At 46.5% G+C, this 14,743-nt stretch overlaps 1 protein-coding gene across 1 annotated transcript in view; it reads right to left on the reverse strand.

The window, feature by feature from the left end:
- Positions 1-14,743, reverse strand: part of ASTN2 (astrotactin 2) — a 1,029,079-nt gene that overhangs the window by 369,095 nt on the left and 645,241 nt on the right. The window contains exon 12 of the mRNA XM_055579471.1: positions 8,473-8,639. Coding sequence (XP_055435446.1) covers positions 8,473-8,639 — 167 coding nt within the window. The remainder of the gene's footprint in view (positions 1-8,472; positions 8,640-14,743) is intronic.

Genomic DNA, 14,743 nt, shown 5'->3' on the forward strand with positions numbered 1-14,743 from the left:
TTTTGTACCATGCAACATAATTATACAGCTCCTTTAGAACATTCTGTCGTCTGGGAGATTTTCTTACAGAAATTCTAAAGAGTGTAGGCTCACAGGAAACCAGCCAAGATCCTCATGAAACTATATTTACACATATGCCAAAATGAAAGACATAAAATAAGTACAAAGATACAAACTGGGCGTTTTAGCTGAAGGCGATGAACGTGCTACCCTGAACACACCCATCACGTTATAGAGAACGCTAGAACTGGATGGGGCTTCCGAGAGTGTACCATGAAATCTGGTATGTGTTTAGCCAAGAGCATGCTTTATTGAACCCTTTCAGCAATGTCGTGAGATGGGTACTTTCATTCCAACATTGCCACTAGGGACCCTGAGGCTTGGCATTTTAAATTCCTTGACCAAGATCACACGAGCACTTTGGAAAAGCCAGGATGTGGCCTTGGATCTTCCTCCTTCAAATCTAGGGCTATTCCACTTTAGCACAAATGACAGCTTCCAAACTGCTTGTTTTGGGGAAAAAAGGGAAGCTAGGCCTGAAAAGAAATGGCGTTTATACAAATTCTTAAGGCATTCACACAAATGGCATTCATACAGATTCTCTTATTTATTCATGTATTTACCTGCTCATTCATTCATTTCTTAATGGCTTACAGAATTAATAAAATCATGTATTGAAACCACAGACTAGAAACTTTTTTAATAGGGAAGGGAAACAAATCCCAGGGTAGGGCGAAAGAATACAATTAAGAGTAAGAAGATGGCCTTCATTTCCCCTCCAGGGAATCCTCCCAACCCAGGGACTGAGCCCCTGTCTCCTGACTCTCCTGCATTGGCAGGCAGATTCTTTACCACTAGTGCCACTCGGGAAGCTCAAATTATATCTAAACACATGTAATATATTCCGATCAGAATAGAGCAGCTGGGGACATCTATCCTGATGCCGCCTCCTCGCTGGCAGCGAGACCATTCCCGGCCTCAGGTTGCTCCTCCAAATGATCTGAGAAACACGGAAGCTTCAAACATGTGGATGGCATTGCTCACCACCTCTTATACAGGTATATATAGGATACACCTCTCTTTGCAAATTATGTCAGGAAAACGAGTGTATCCTCTGGAAAATGACACAAAGCAAACCATACCCTCCCCCCATCCCACCCCCCAAACAAAACAAAACAAAACAAAAAAAACACAAACTTCCTGCTCTCAAACCAGTGCAGTTCTATAATCCACCATGTTTTGTTTGTTTTCTCCTGTTCACTTTGGTAACTAGGACAAACCAGAGCTAAACTGATCTCACGTTGAGGAACCTTCCCCTTCCAGGTTCCTGAAATCATTTTCTCCCTTTCCCTTTCTCTCCTTACAAACGCCTCTGGTCTGTCCTATGTGTATCCATCTTTTATAGGTTGGATTTTTGTGGATAATATTACATTCTCTTGGAAGAATGCATGGTATACACTGTAAACACACACATACAAATGAAACAAACTTGGTTGCTAGGTAACTTGAGTACGTCTTTAGAGAGAAGAAGTGCTTCCTCACCCATAAAATTCATTCTGCATTCTTCATCGCAGTAGCCAATGACCTTCTCAACCATCTCAAATCCACCTGCTTCTCTTAGCATGCTGGACCCTGTGGTCTGCCCCGATCAATCGGGACCAAATGAGGCTCAAACACCAGGCCCCAGAGTCCACTTTGCCCCTGGTGGGCAAGGACTTGTACTCGATGCTTCTTTGCATTCTCAGCATCCCAACCACCAAGCACAGAGTCAAGGCATGAAATGTTAGTAGAAGAATTCTCTACTTCAACAGTGATGGCTTTGAACTGGTCCTGGAATGGGCAGTGTGGACTGACAATGAGGACATGCAGCTGGTTAAGACTTGGTCTCTGCTCATGAGGGATGCACGGCACGCCAGGGGCCAGACTGAAGAGCAGGCACGTCAACAGAGTGATGTGGCTGCAACTTGGAGGGGCATGGGACCTGCGTGACCCCAGAGAAAGGCCATTTCACTTAGCTTTGAGGAGTTAGGCCTGACCAGGGGCTACAACCAGGACAGAAAGTCAGAGGTCCAATCTGCGAGAGGCATCAAGATGTCACTGGAATAAATTAGAATTGGAGACAAAATGTCAGTGGCCCTTCCTTGGTAAGAGGGCCCTATGGGAAGAAAAGAAAAGAAAAAAAAATATATATATATATAAAAGACAAGAAAAACAGTCCTTTCTATGTGTGCCCTAACCTCGTTTGTGTGTGTGTGTGCTCAGTTGCTCAGTCATGTCTGACTCTTTGCAACCCTACAGACTGTAGCCCACCAGGCTCCTCTTTCCATGGAATTTTCCAGGCAAGAATACTGGAGTGGGTTGCCATTTCCTATTCCAGGGGATTTTCCTGACCCAGGGATCAAACCCTGGTTTCTTACGTCTCCTGTACTGGCAGGTGGATTCTTTACCACTAGCACCACCTGGGAAGCCCCTGCTGCTGCTGCTGCTGCTGCTAAGTCGCTTCAGTCGTGTCTGACTCTGTGCGACCCCAGAGACGGCAGCCCACCAGACTCCCCCGTCCCTGGGATTCTCCAGGCAAGAACACTGGAGTGGGTTGCCATATCCTTCTCCAATGCATGAAAGTGAAAAGTGAAAGTGAAGTCGCTTAGTCGTGTCCGACTCCTAGCGACCCCATGGACTGCAGCCTAACAGGCTCCTCCATCCATGGGATTTTCCAGGCAAGAGTACTGGAGTGGGGTGCCATTGCCTTCTCCGGGAAGCCCCTGTTAGCATTAAGCTAATATTTAAACATTATCTACTCAGAAAGACAAGGCATTATATACCTAGCTCCATGGTAACTGCACATCTCTGCCCTGCCCTTCTCTTGGGGCTCAGAGAAGACTTGCTGGGGAAGATAACATCTGTACTGAGACTTGAAAATAAAACAGTGTGCAAGCTAAAGCCAGGGAGAAATGAGAGGCAGCAGGGAGGAGAGATGGAGGAGAGGCAGAGGGAGCAATGTCAAAAACTCCAGAAGCTGAAGCCGAGACACATAGTTCAGGAATAGGGACATAGCTGGAAATACAACTGAAAAGGCTGGAAGCAAACAATCTCCTTAGCCAAGTCAGTTGAGGAACCCCATTAAACAAGTATTAACTGAACACCTACTATGTGTCAGGGACTGTTCTAACGTGTTGGAGATAGAGCAGTAAGCAGGACATACAATTCAGCCACTGGAAGATGAAATGACATGTTTTTATACCTATTAGACTCATCACAGCTACTATTAACTGAGTGCCTAAGTGTGCTGGCCTCTGTGCTCATACAATTTCATTCAATCCTTCCGATGCTGCTGGAATCACATCTGATTCTATGCGAAACGAGAGACTCAGAGATGTTTAGTGATTTGCTCAAAACTATGTGGCCGGAAGTAGCCAGAGGCCAGAAGCGATGTCAGATAAGGAAGCCACACAGACTGGGCTTAAATCCTGAGGCCTCCGCTTCCCAGCTGTGTGACCTTAAGCCACTGAGCCCCTCTGTGCCTGGTTGTCTTGACAGTAAATCACAACCATACCGCTAGTGCTGATGCAGGAGATAGATGGGCTCCAGGTTAGACATTTACACCCAGCCAGCCTCCTGTCTGCATTTCCTGAGACAAGAGATAGGTGGGCTCCAGGTTAGACATTTACACCCAGCCAGCCTCCTGTCTGCATTTCCTGAGACAAGAGATAGGTGGGCTCCAGGTTAGACATTTACACCCAGCCAGCCTCCTGTCTGCATTTCCTGAGACAAGAGATAGGTGGGCTCCAGGTTAGACATTTACACCCAGCCAGCCTCCTGTCTGCATTTCCTGAGACAAGAGATAGGTGGGCTCCAGGTTAGACATTTACACCCAGCCAGCCTCCTGTCTGCATTTCCTGAGACAAGAGATAGGTGGGCTCCAGGTTAGACATTTACACCCAGCCAGCCTCCTGTCTGCATTTCCTGAGACAAGAGATAGGTGGGCTCCAGGTTAGACATTTACACCCAGCCAGCCTCCTGTCTGCATTTCCTGAGACAAGAGATAGGTGGGCTCCAGGTTAGACATTTACACCCAGCCAGCCTCCTGTCTGCATTTCCTGAGACAAGAGATAGGTGGGCTCCAGGTTAGACATTTACAGCTGGCCTCCTGTTTACCCTCCAAAATAAAAGTTGTAACAACAGGGTAAATAGCCAGTGTTTGAATCTTGTCAACACCTTAAGGGAATAGTCATGGCAAGAACAAAGAGAGGCAAAACCCTGTCTATGTAAACGATTAACGGATCTCCCTTCTCCCTCTTTTGGGACAAGGGAGAGACACTACTCATGTGCAGAAAGGCTCCTTGTGGATCAAAAGTCAGGGGATAATTCCAGGCCATAATGAGTCTTGCTCCTCCCAGAAGCCTGCATTTCGAGATCTACCTTGGCTGAAGGGTGCTTGCATATGGGAGTGAGTGTCCCAGGGTAGGTTAGGTGTGGAAAAAGAAATCAGATAACTGGCTTGGAGGAAGACAAAGACCCGGAAGAACGGCCCTATATAAATGACCGCCACTTCACTATGCTCCTCCTCACTGCGGGGAGGCCCACACACTTTCACTGCAGCCTTGCATCTCTGTCTTACTTCTACCTCACCCAAACAGTTTCTCTATGTCCTCTCCCACTTGTTGTGCTATGTCCCTAATAATAACTTCAAATCTGGATTTACAGTTTCTCCCTCCATGATAAACATATTTTTCACCAGGGGCAAAGATCCAGGGGAAAATAGCTTACACCCTCTAGCCTTTGATGGCCTAGGATTCCTGGTTCTCATCCAGGATCAGTTCAGTTCAGTTCAGTCGCTCAGTTGTGTTCACCTGCGATTGAGACCCCATGGACTGCAGCACCCCAGGTTTCCCTGTCCATCACCAACTCCAGGAGCTTGCTCAAACTCACATCCATTGAGTCAGTGATGCCATGCAACCATCTCATCCTCTGTTGTCCCCTTCTCCTGCCTTCAATCATTCCCAGCATCAGGGTCTTTTCAAATGAGTCAGCCCTTCGCATCAGGTGGCCAAAGTATTGGAGTTTCAGCTTCAGCATCTGTCCTTCCAATGAATATTCAGGACTGATTTCCTTTAGGATTGACTGGTTTGACCTCCTTGCAGTCCAAGGGACTCTCAAGAGTCTTCTCCAACATCACAGTTCAAAAGCATCAATTCTTCAGCATTCAGCTTTCTTTATAGTCTAACTCTCACATCTATACATGACTACTGGAAAAACCATAGCTTTGACTAGATGGACCTTTGTTGGTACGATACCCAGGTTCAATTCCTGGGCAGGGAATTAAGATCTGACTTCACGCCACCTCTCACTGCTGCCTCGCTGAGATCAGTACCTCCTTTGTAGATTTGTTATGAGAATTCAGCGGGCTAATGTAATCAAAGCATTTAGCACAGTCATGGCACATAGGAAGTGCTTAATAAGTGTTAGCTGCTATTATTAGTGAAAGTGAAGTCGCTCAGTCGTGCCAGACTCTTAGCGACCCCATGGACTGCAGTCTACCAGGCTCCTCTGTCCATATTAACCTGCCTGCAAAAAGCTTTATGAAACCTGTGCTACCCAGGAAACTCTCAGCAAGGGCACAGAGCTCTGAACAAGTCAACAAGGTCCCCTTGAGTGAAGGTTTGTTTTCCTTGCTTAATTCAATAGCCTGCCACTTCTCTCCACCAACTTTCACACAAGTACCTGCTAATGGTTTTCATTGTTTTGTTTATAGTGCTTCTAACAAATGCGGCTAACTTCTCATTTGCATCCTTAATAGACAATTTTCAAAGACTGTTGACACTGCAGTTGGTTTTAGGAGACCTGAGTTTTATCCCCATTTTCCTCCTGTTTGTCAGCATTTGGAGGAGCCTCAATGGCTCACAGCACACCTGCACTCTCTTAATTCAGTCTCATTGAAAATTTTCAGAGACCTTTCTGGGCAGGGACGGTTACTTTGTCCTTGTCTCACAGACAAGAGGTTGAGCCCCTCAGGTCACTGACCAAGTGGAGGCCTGCTGTCCTTACTATCACTGACTTTAGCTACTTTATTTAACAAATACCTAAGAGTGCAACATCCGTGCACTTTATAAACACTAATGTAAATTGTGATGCAGGAGCTTCCCTGGTGGGCTCAGCGGTAAAAATGGCCACCTGCCAATGGGGGAGACTCAGCAGATCCAGGTCCGACCCCTGGGTGGGGAAGATCCCCTGGAGAAGGGAATGACTACCCACTCCAGTATTCTTGCCTGGGAAATCCCATGGACAGAGGAGCCTGGCGGGCCAGAGACCATGGGGTTGCAAGGAGTTGGAAATGACCTAGGACCTAGTAACTAAACAACAGCAATAAATTGTGATGCAATTAATGTCATGCATTTAATCCTCACAGCGACTCTATAGAGAGACACTGCTGTCTTCGCTTTTCTACAGATGAGAAAACTGAGGCACAGGGATGTTAAGTAACTCAATTAAGGTCACACAGCGAGAAGCGGCAAGCTACATTACCAGCCACGTGACCTTGGACACATTACCTAACCTAAATGGAGTAATAAATGCCCTTTGCACTCTTTACAACCAGCGTTACATTAAGGCAGATATTACTAAAATTTTAGAGATTCTAGAGACTGAAGGTCAAGGGTCCTGAGAGTCTTGCCTGATGTCTAAGAGAAAGTTAGAGGTGATCAGGATTGGAACCCAAATGTATACCAATTCCCCTTGACCCTCGCAGTCTGCTATGGATACAAGAGGCAGACAGTTTCTATGTCAAAATCCATTACTGCTGTGGTCCCGTGCTGTAAACTGCTGCTTGCAACAGAAGGGCACCCCTCCCCCCAAGTACAATAGCAACGATAAGAACACAGCTGATTCGGTATTCAGGCCTCAGATCTACGCCCATGCATAATTTACTCAGTGCTGCCCTGCAGTCACTTCAGCTGAGGAGAGACCCTATAAATTCAGGTCTGCACACACTAATTTATTTCTTATTTATTTTACTGATACATATCTAGGGCCTCCAGCGAGCTGCTCTAACACCTGCTCAAAGGCGCCTCTGGCACCAAGCGTAACTGGGACTGGGGTGGGGAGCCCCTGAGATGAGTCCCAGAAGGAAAACCAGATCTCACAGACTAGAACCATGCAGGTAAAATTAATTTCCTGTTAAACTGAAATTAAACACTTACGCATTCCTCCACCTCCTCTTTCATAGTTCTTGGGGCTGAAAAGGTTGTTAAATGCTTTTTTCTCCTTTTCTATCTTAGTAAAGCACTGTGTGCGTTCAGCTGCTCAGTTGTGTCCGGCTCTTCGCAGCCCTGTGGACGGTAGCCCACCAGGCTTCTCTGTCCCTGGAATTCTCCGGGCGAGAATACTGGAGTGGCTGGCTGTTTCCTCCTGCAGGGGATCTTCCCAGCCCAGGGATCGAACCTGTGTCTCTTGCATCTCCTGTACTGGCAGGCAGATTCTCTACCTCTGTGCTGCCTGGGAAGCCCAGGACAGCACTAAGCACACTTCAATGACTGCTCATCTTGCAACACAAAAGACCATTTTTCTGAGTCACAGAATGTCAAAAGGAGAACAAGTTGCCTAATATGAAGACATCAGCAGAAAGGGAATGAAGAGAAGGAAAAAGGCTGCCATTTTCTTGAGTGATGGCTAAGGATCAAACACGATCCTAGAAGCTCTCCACGGCACAGGTCCCGCTGCAGTCATTTTCAACACGGAAAACAAGGTTAACTGGAAGAACCACTAGGCATCATTTTCCCAAAGATCGCATTTCGCAGGTGGTCAAATGGCAGCCCAGGGAGGGAGAGCGGCTTGTCCCAGGTCACTCGACAAGTCGGTCCTAACGTGACCCCCTCTTTCCATCTCATACCAGCCTTAAAACTCAGCTGAATTCCTAACAGGAGTGAGAACTTTTTGAGCTTTGCCTGCATTGCTTCCTCTCCACCTTGCGTCTCCCAATGAACTATTCTTATCGACAGGGACATGAGGACAAAGAAGAACTAGCCTCTGAACTTGGCACTGCTTACTCCCTGCAGAAACAGGATCAAAATCCTGGGCTAAGCCCACATTCTGTAGCACCACACCTTCAAGACACCTTCAAGATGCCTGCTTTCATCTCCATGACACACTGACCCGGGCTGCGGGATAGATGCAGAAAGGGCGGGAGACTTACAGAAAAGAAGTCCTGATCCTAGGGTGCAGCCTGAACGTGTGTGCCATTTATTGTAATCACTAATCAATTATTTATCTTTCTTCTTCCATTCTTCTTCTCAATCCCCAACCCAAAGGTTAGACTGTTGCTTTTTGCCTCTGGGGCTGAAAAAGCAGAGGCATAAAGGCCATTTCAGTGAAGGTCAGAGCCAGCCAGGGTCAGGCTGTGGTTCCTGACTTTTTTTCTTTCTGCATCCATCCCGCTGCTCTGAAGGGAGTGGTCGGGCCTCGGGGACAAAGACTCACCCGCAGAACATGAAGATGGTGCTGGAGGTGGCATCGTAGGGCAAGGGCACCGTCTGCTGCAGACACAGCTGCTCGCAGCCGCCGTTGAAGCCGTCAGAGCAGTCGATGCCTTTGGAGTGGTCGTAGCAGCCCGAGCCATCCTTCATGGGCCTCAGCTCCTCGGGGCACTGCTCAGAGGGAGAGAGAGCAGCAGGGTGGTTACGGCTAAAGAGGCAGTGGTCTCATCACGCCCTCTCCCCTCACCCCCTGCAAAGGGCCAGAGGTCAGGACCGCAGAGAGCAGCTCAAGGTCTTATCTGACTGTGGGACTTCCCTAGCGGCCCAGTGGTTAAGCCTTTATCTTCTAACGTAGCGGGTACAGGCTCCATCCCTGGTTGGGGACTGAGATTCCCCCATGCCTTGTGGCCCAAAACACCAAAACATGAAACAGAAACAATTTTGTAACCAATTCACTAAAGACTTTAAAAACGGTCTACATCTAAAAAAAAAAAAAAAAAAAAAAATCTTTAAGAACAAAGGACAACAGAGTCTTATCTGACCAACTATTAAATAACAGCTGTGTGGCCTTGGACAAATTTCTCTACCCCTCTGAACCTCAGTGTGCCCACCTGTAAAATGGAACTTTTGTCGATACCTGTCTTGTAAAGTTGTAAGAATGAAGGGAGCGCGTGCGTGCAGAGGGCTAAGAACTCCATGGCTCATATGGCAGCCATTCAGCAAATGTGAGCTGCTGTGAACACTGACCTTGCTGGGGTCATCATCAGTACTGTGTTTATTATTACTGTCCCACTGGGTCACTTGCAGAGGCAGCCAGATACATTTTTAAGAGCGTCTACCAATATGAGTTTAAATTCCAGATCTTCCCCTTCTTCCTGCCTGATCTGGGGTAAGTTACTCGCCCTCTCTGAGTTTCAACTTCCTTATCCGTTAAAAAAGCTCAGCACTGGCTTCGGCGGATTTGCTTTCAAGCTTAAGTTGAGTCACAGGGGCTGCAAAACTTACTTTGGAATTTGGCATGCGCTTTGGTACTCATCAAATGTAATTTCTCTTCCTTCCTGTCTTGAATGTGTCACCTAGTCTCCAGCCTGAAGAGCCTGAATTCCTAAATGAGACTTGTACGTCTCCACAAAAGGCCTCCTAAACAGTCTGCATCCTCTCTATCATCCTCCTAGTGGCCACCAGTGTGATATTTCTAAATAGCATCACTCCCGAGTGCAAATAAATAAAGGCACTCTAAACAGCAGCAAAGTGACCCTTCCTAAAGCTGACAGCCCAGGTCCAGCTACTGATCCCGTGGACAGACGATTTCAAAGCCTCTGTCTAGCCACAGGCACCTTCCTCTGGGTAACCAAATGGCTGCCCTCTGGTTCCTTAAAAACCTCACCGATTCCCACCTTGAGTGATCTCAGTCAAAGGCTCTTTGGCACCTGCTAAATGCTCTGTGAATGGAAGCTCTTATAGCACCGGGAAAACCACCTATTTATTTAATCTAGTTTCCTATCATTTGATGAAGCTGAGCCCATCTCCAGTCCAGCAGATGGAGAACACAGTCCCAATGCTCCTGTGTTCAGGAGAGAAAATGAGGTACTAGGTTTTAATTTCAGTCATCCGTCTGGCATTTCCTGTCCACCAAGATTAACACACGGAGCCCAGCCCTCTTCATCCATCACTGGACACTGCTGATTAAAATGCCCTCCCCATGTTCCTCTCCTCCCAACCAGCTCCCCTGTCCCCTCCCTCCTCCCTAAGCCATCATCCTGAACAACATCAATAACAAAACACACACCCCAAAGTTAATTTACAAAACCTACAGCAACAAAAAAAGGTCAGCTCTCTTGGAAATTAAATTTTGCCTAAGAAGAATTCATAATTACAAACGCACGAGAGAGTTCTTCGAGACACTTGAGACTGGCGCCAGGAAGGGTGACAGAGAGAGTCGGTTATAAATGGCCTTTGTCAAGCAGCAGAAAGGTTATAAAACTGGCTACATTTTGTGCTTAAAAAGAAAAATCAATTTTCCGTGGGAGTGAAGTGCTGTACATATTAATACAAGCTCAGAGGAGGCCGCTGCTTGTCTCAGAACATTTAGTGTCAGCCAGAAAGGCACTTGGTCAGGGGGTCATTTGACGGCATGTGCTGCTACCTGAGGCTGGGCTGTCTGTCTGCAGAGACTCAGGGGTGAGTGCGAGAAGGGAGGGCTGACCTTCTCGCCATGAAACAGAAAATACTACTCAATCAGGTAACTCACGATTCTTTCCATCATCCCCTACTGATTCCCCACCACTCTTGTTCTTTAAAACATCCTATACTCCAGGCATAATCTAAGCACTTTATCTGATTTAATTCAATTAACCTTTATGGCAAACCCATGAGGTCATGTGAGAGGCTAATGCAGATGTGCTGTGTGCGTGCTAAACGGCTTCAGTCGTGTCTGATTCTTTGCAACCCATGGACTGGAGCCTGCCGGGCTCCTCTGTCCACGGGATTCTCCAGGCAAGAATACTGGAGTGGATGGCCATGCCCTCCTCCAGGCGAGCTCTGCCCGACCCAGGGATGGAACCTGCGTCTCTTAGGCCTCCTGCACTGGCGGGTGGGTTCTTCACCACTAGCGCCACTGGGGAAGCCTCCCTAAGGTATATCCCCATCCTAATCTTCGGAACCTACGAATGTTACCTTCTATGGCAAAAGCTTTTCACAGATATAATTAAATTAATGCTGTTGAGATGAGGAGCGTATCCTGGTGTGATCCAGGTAGCTCTAAATGCTGCCACAAAGGTCCTTTTAAAAGGGAAGCAGAGAGAGAGAGACTGCATACAGAGAGGGCCATGTGTATGGAGGGGGGAGACGCAGCGACTAGGGTGACGTGGCCACAAGTCACCCAGCGCTGCAGCCACCAGGAGCCAGAGAGGCTGGGACATTCTCCCCTAGAGCCCTAGGACGGGGCAGGACCCTGCTGACACTGTGATCTCACACAGCTGGCCTTCAGAACCTCAAGAGAACACATTTCTATTTTCTTAAGCCACCGAGTTTGTTAGGCCGCTCTTAAATTTCTAATCCTCAGAACTGGCATGAGATAATAAATGCCTTTTGTTTTAAGCTGCCCAATTTAGGGATAATTTGTTACACAGCAATAGATAACTAATACAGTGAGATAAATATATCAAGCGCTTGGCACGGTGTTCGGCAGACACTAGCTGCCAGCTGCCATTCTGGGTATGATTAAGGAGCTTAGGATCCAGATTGAGAAATGAGAAATACACCTATCTGTTAGAGCAATAGTTACCCAGGAAATGTGAAGAAGCATGGTGTAATCTGAATGGGAAAATGGAAATTCTGCAAATGTGCTTGACTGGGGAGTATCAAAGGAGGGGGGGTTTGGGTCAGAGATGTATTCTTACAGGGAAGACAGATGTCACTGAAGCAAAAGGGACATTCTTTCTTCTAGGAAGAGGAAGAACAGAACCCTCCCCAGGAATACCAGACATGCTAGGTGGTTTTCCCACAGGATCTCCAGAAATGCCTCCCAGAAAGCATTCTTACTTCTCTTTTACAGATGAAGAGCCTGAGAGTGTTTCAGAGGGGAAGCACTTGCCTAGATGCTCAGCATCAAAGGCCTGTGTGCAGGCCCAGCTTTCTTTCTTTAAATAAGGGGAATAGCTTGGACATAGGACCTGATGAGACAGGAGACAAGGGTGATTTCAGTCTTGAACTGCACACAGGCATGTCTGACTCAGAGCCGGGCACATCATAAGCGCTCAATGAATGAAGCATAAAAGAATGGCTAAGTGGAACAAACGATCAATGGACAAACCCATTCCCCACACAAAGCCTAAGTGGGACTATCAGCATATCTTTTCTTTCTCACCCATCTAAGTCCTTCACTGGATCATTTAACAAATGTATACTGAACGTTTACTCAGTGCTAAGCATACCTGCTGGGTGCTGGACATGCAGTAGTAAAGAACACAACAAGCAAGACCTTGTTTTCAGGGGGAATAAGTTCTAGAGAGAAGACAAATAATTAACAGGAAGTAAAATGATTATTTCATAGTGTAAAGAAGTACAACAAAAGTTCAGTTCAGTTCAGTTCAGTCACTTAGTCATGTCCGACTCTTTGCAACCCCATGGACTGCAGCACGCCAGGCCTCCCTGTCCATCACCAACTCCCAGAGTTTACCTAAACTCATGTCCATTGAATTGGTGATGCCATCCAACCATCTCATCCTCTGTCGTCCCCTTCTCCTCCTGCCCTCAATCTTTCCCAGCATCAGGGTCTTTTCAAATGAGTCAGTTCTTCACATCAGGTGGCCAAAGTACTGGAGTTTCAGCTTCAACATCAGTCATTCCAATGAACACCCAGGACTGATCTCCTTTGGGATGGACTGGTTGGAGCTCCTTGCTGTCCAAGGGACTCTCAAGAGTCTTCTCCAACACCACAGTTCAAAAGCATCAATTCTTCCGTGCTCAGCTTTCTTTATAGTCCAACTCTCACATCCATACATGAGTACAACAAAAGTACAATATGATAAAAAGTGAATGGGGATAGAGTCAAAGAGGTATAAACTGAGCACTTGAGTGAAGCCTGAACAGTAAACAGAATCTCCCAACAGAAAATAAGAGGAGAGAGTTATCCAAGAAGTAATAGCAAGTATGAAAGTCCTGAGTCAGGAACAGTGTTATCCTATCTATGGAACAGAGGAGACCAATGCAGTTGAAGCTCCATGAGACAGGAATAAACAAGGTTAGTATAAGGCAAGTGGGGAGAGGTAGGAAGGGACCAGCTCACTTAAGCCAGGGGTTGGCAAACTGTGGTCTAGACAAATGTAGTCAGAGAACTGTGCTATTTTCTTTTTAATTATGCATTTAAAAAGTTGAGATACTTAAGAGAGTCACATGAAGCTTTAAGAAATAAGGCTTAAATAGTAAAGAATCTGCCTGCAATGTGGGAGACCCGGGTTCCATCCCTGGGTCAGGAAGATCCCCTCAAGAGGGGAATGGCAACCCACTCCAGTATTCTTGCCTGGAGAATCCCCACGGACAGAGGAGCCTGGCGGGCTGCAGTCAATGGGGTTGCAAAGAGACGGACACGACTGAGCGACCAAGCACACACAGCACAGTACAGAAAGACATGATGCGTCGCCAGTTTCCCTCAATGGTAACATTTTGCAAAACTATAGTAAAGTATGACAACCAGGACATACATACAGACAGTCAAGATACAGGACGTTCCCAACACTACAAGCCACACCCACTGCTCACCTGACTCCCTTCCTGAGTACTTGGCAACAACCAGTATGTTCTCTGTTTCCACAATGTCTGTCATTTCAAGACTGTTACATAAACAAAATCATACATCAAGTGAACTTCTTAGGAGTTGAATTTTTGCATTCGCATATTTCTCATATTCATCCAGGTGGTTTCATGTACCAATATTTAGTTCCTTTTTAAATGAAGAGTATTATGCTATGGTATGGAGGGACTATGCATGTGTGTGTGAGTGTTAGCTGCTTCAGTCTTGTCTGGCTCTTTGAATCTCCATGGCCTGTTGCCTGCCAGGCTCCTCTGTTCATGAAATTTCCCAGGGCAGAATACTTGGAGTGGGTTGTTATTTCATTCTCTCAGGGATCTTCCCGACCCAGGGATTGAACCTTCATATCTGGCATCTCCTGCACTGGTGGGCAGATTCTTTACTGCTGCACCATGTGGTAAGCCCTAAAGCTGCGCTGGTGTGCAGGTTTTTTTGTGAGGACATAAGTTTTTATTCCCCTGGGAGGGAAAAAAGGCCAAGGAGTATAATTTCTCAGTTGTATGATAATTGCATGTCTAATATTTTAGGAAGCTGCCAAACTTTTCCAGGGTGGTGGTACTAATTCAAATGCCCACACGCAAAATATGAGCAGTCCAGTTTCTCCACGTCCTTGTCAACATCTGATGGTGTGGATATTTTTCATTTTAGCCACCCTGACAGGGGTTTAGTCATACCCCCACTGTGGTTTCAATTTGCATTTTCCTGTATGCAGGTCAGGAAGCAACAGTTAGAACTGGACATGGAACAACAGACTGGTTCCAAATAGGAAAAGGAGTACGTCAAGGCTGTATATTGTCACCCTGCTTATTTAACTTATATGCAGAGTACATCATGAGAAACGCTGGGCTAGAAGAAGCACAAGCTGGAATCAAGATTGCCGGGAGAAATATCAATAAGCTCAGATATGCAGATGACACCACCCTTATGGCAGAAAGTGAAGAGGAACTAAAAAGCCTCTTGATGA

Source organism: Bubalus kerabau, chromosome 4 (genome assembly GCF_029407905.1).
Source record: "Bubalus kerabau isolate K-KA32 ecotype Philippines breed swamp buffalo chromosome 4, PCC_UOA_SB_1v2, whole genome shotgun sequence".
In the NCBI taxonomy this organism is placed as follows: domain Eukaryota; kingdom Metazoa; phylum Chordata; class Mammalia; order Artiodactyla; family Bovidae; genus Bubalus; species Bubalus kerabau.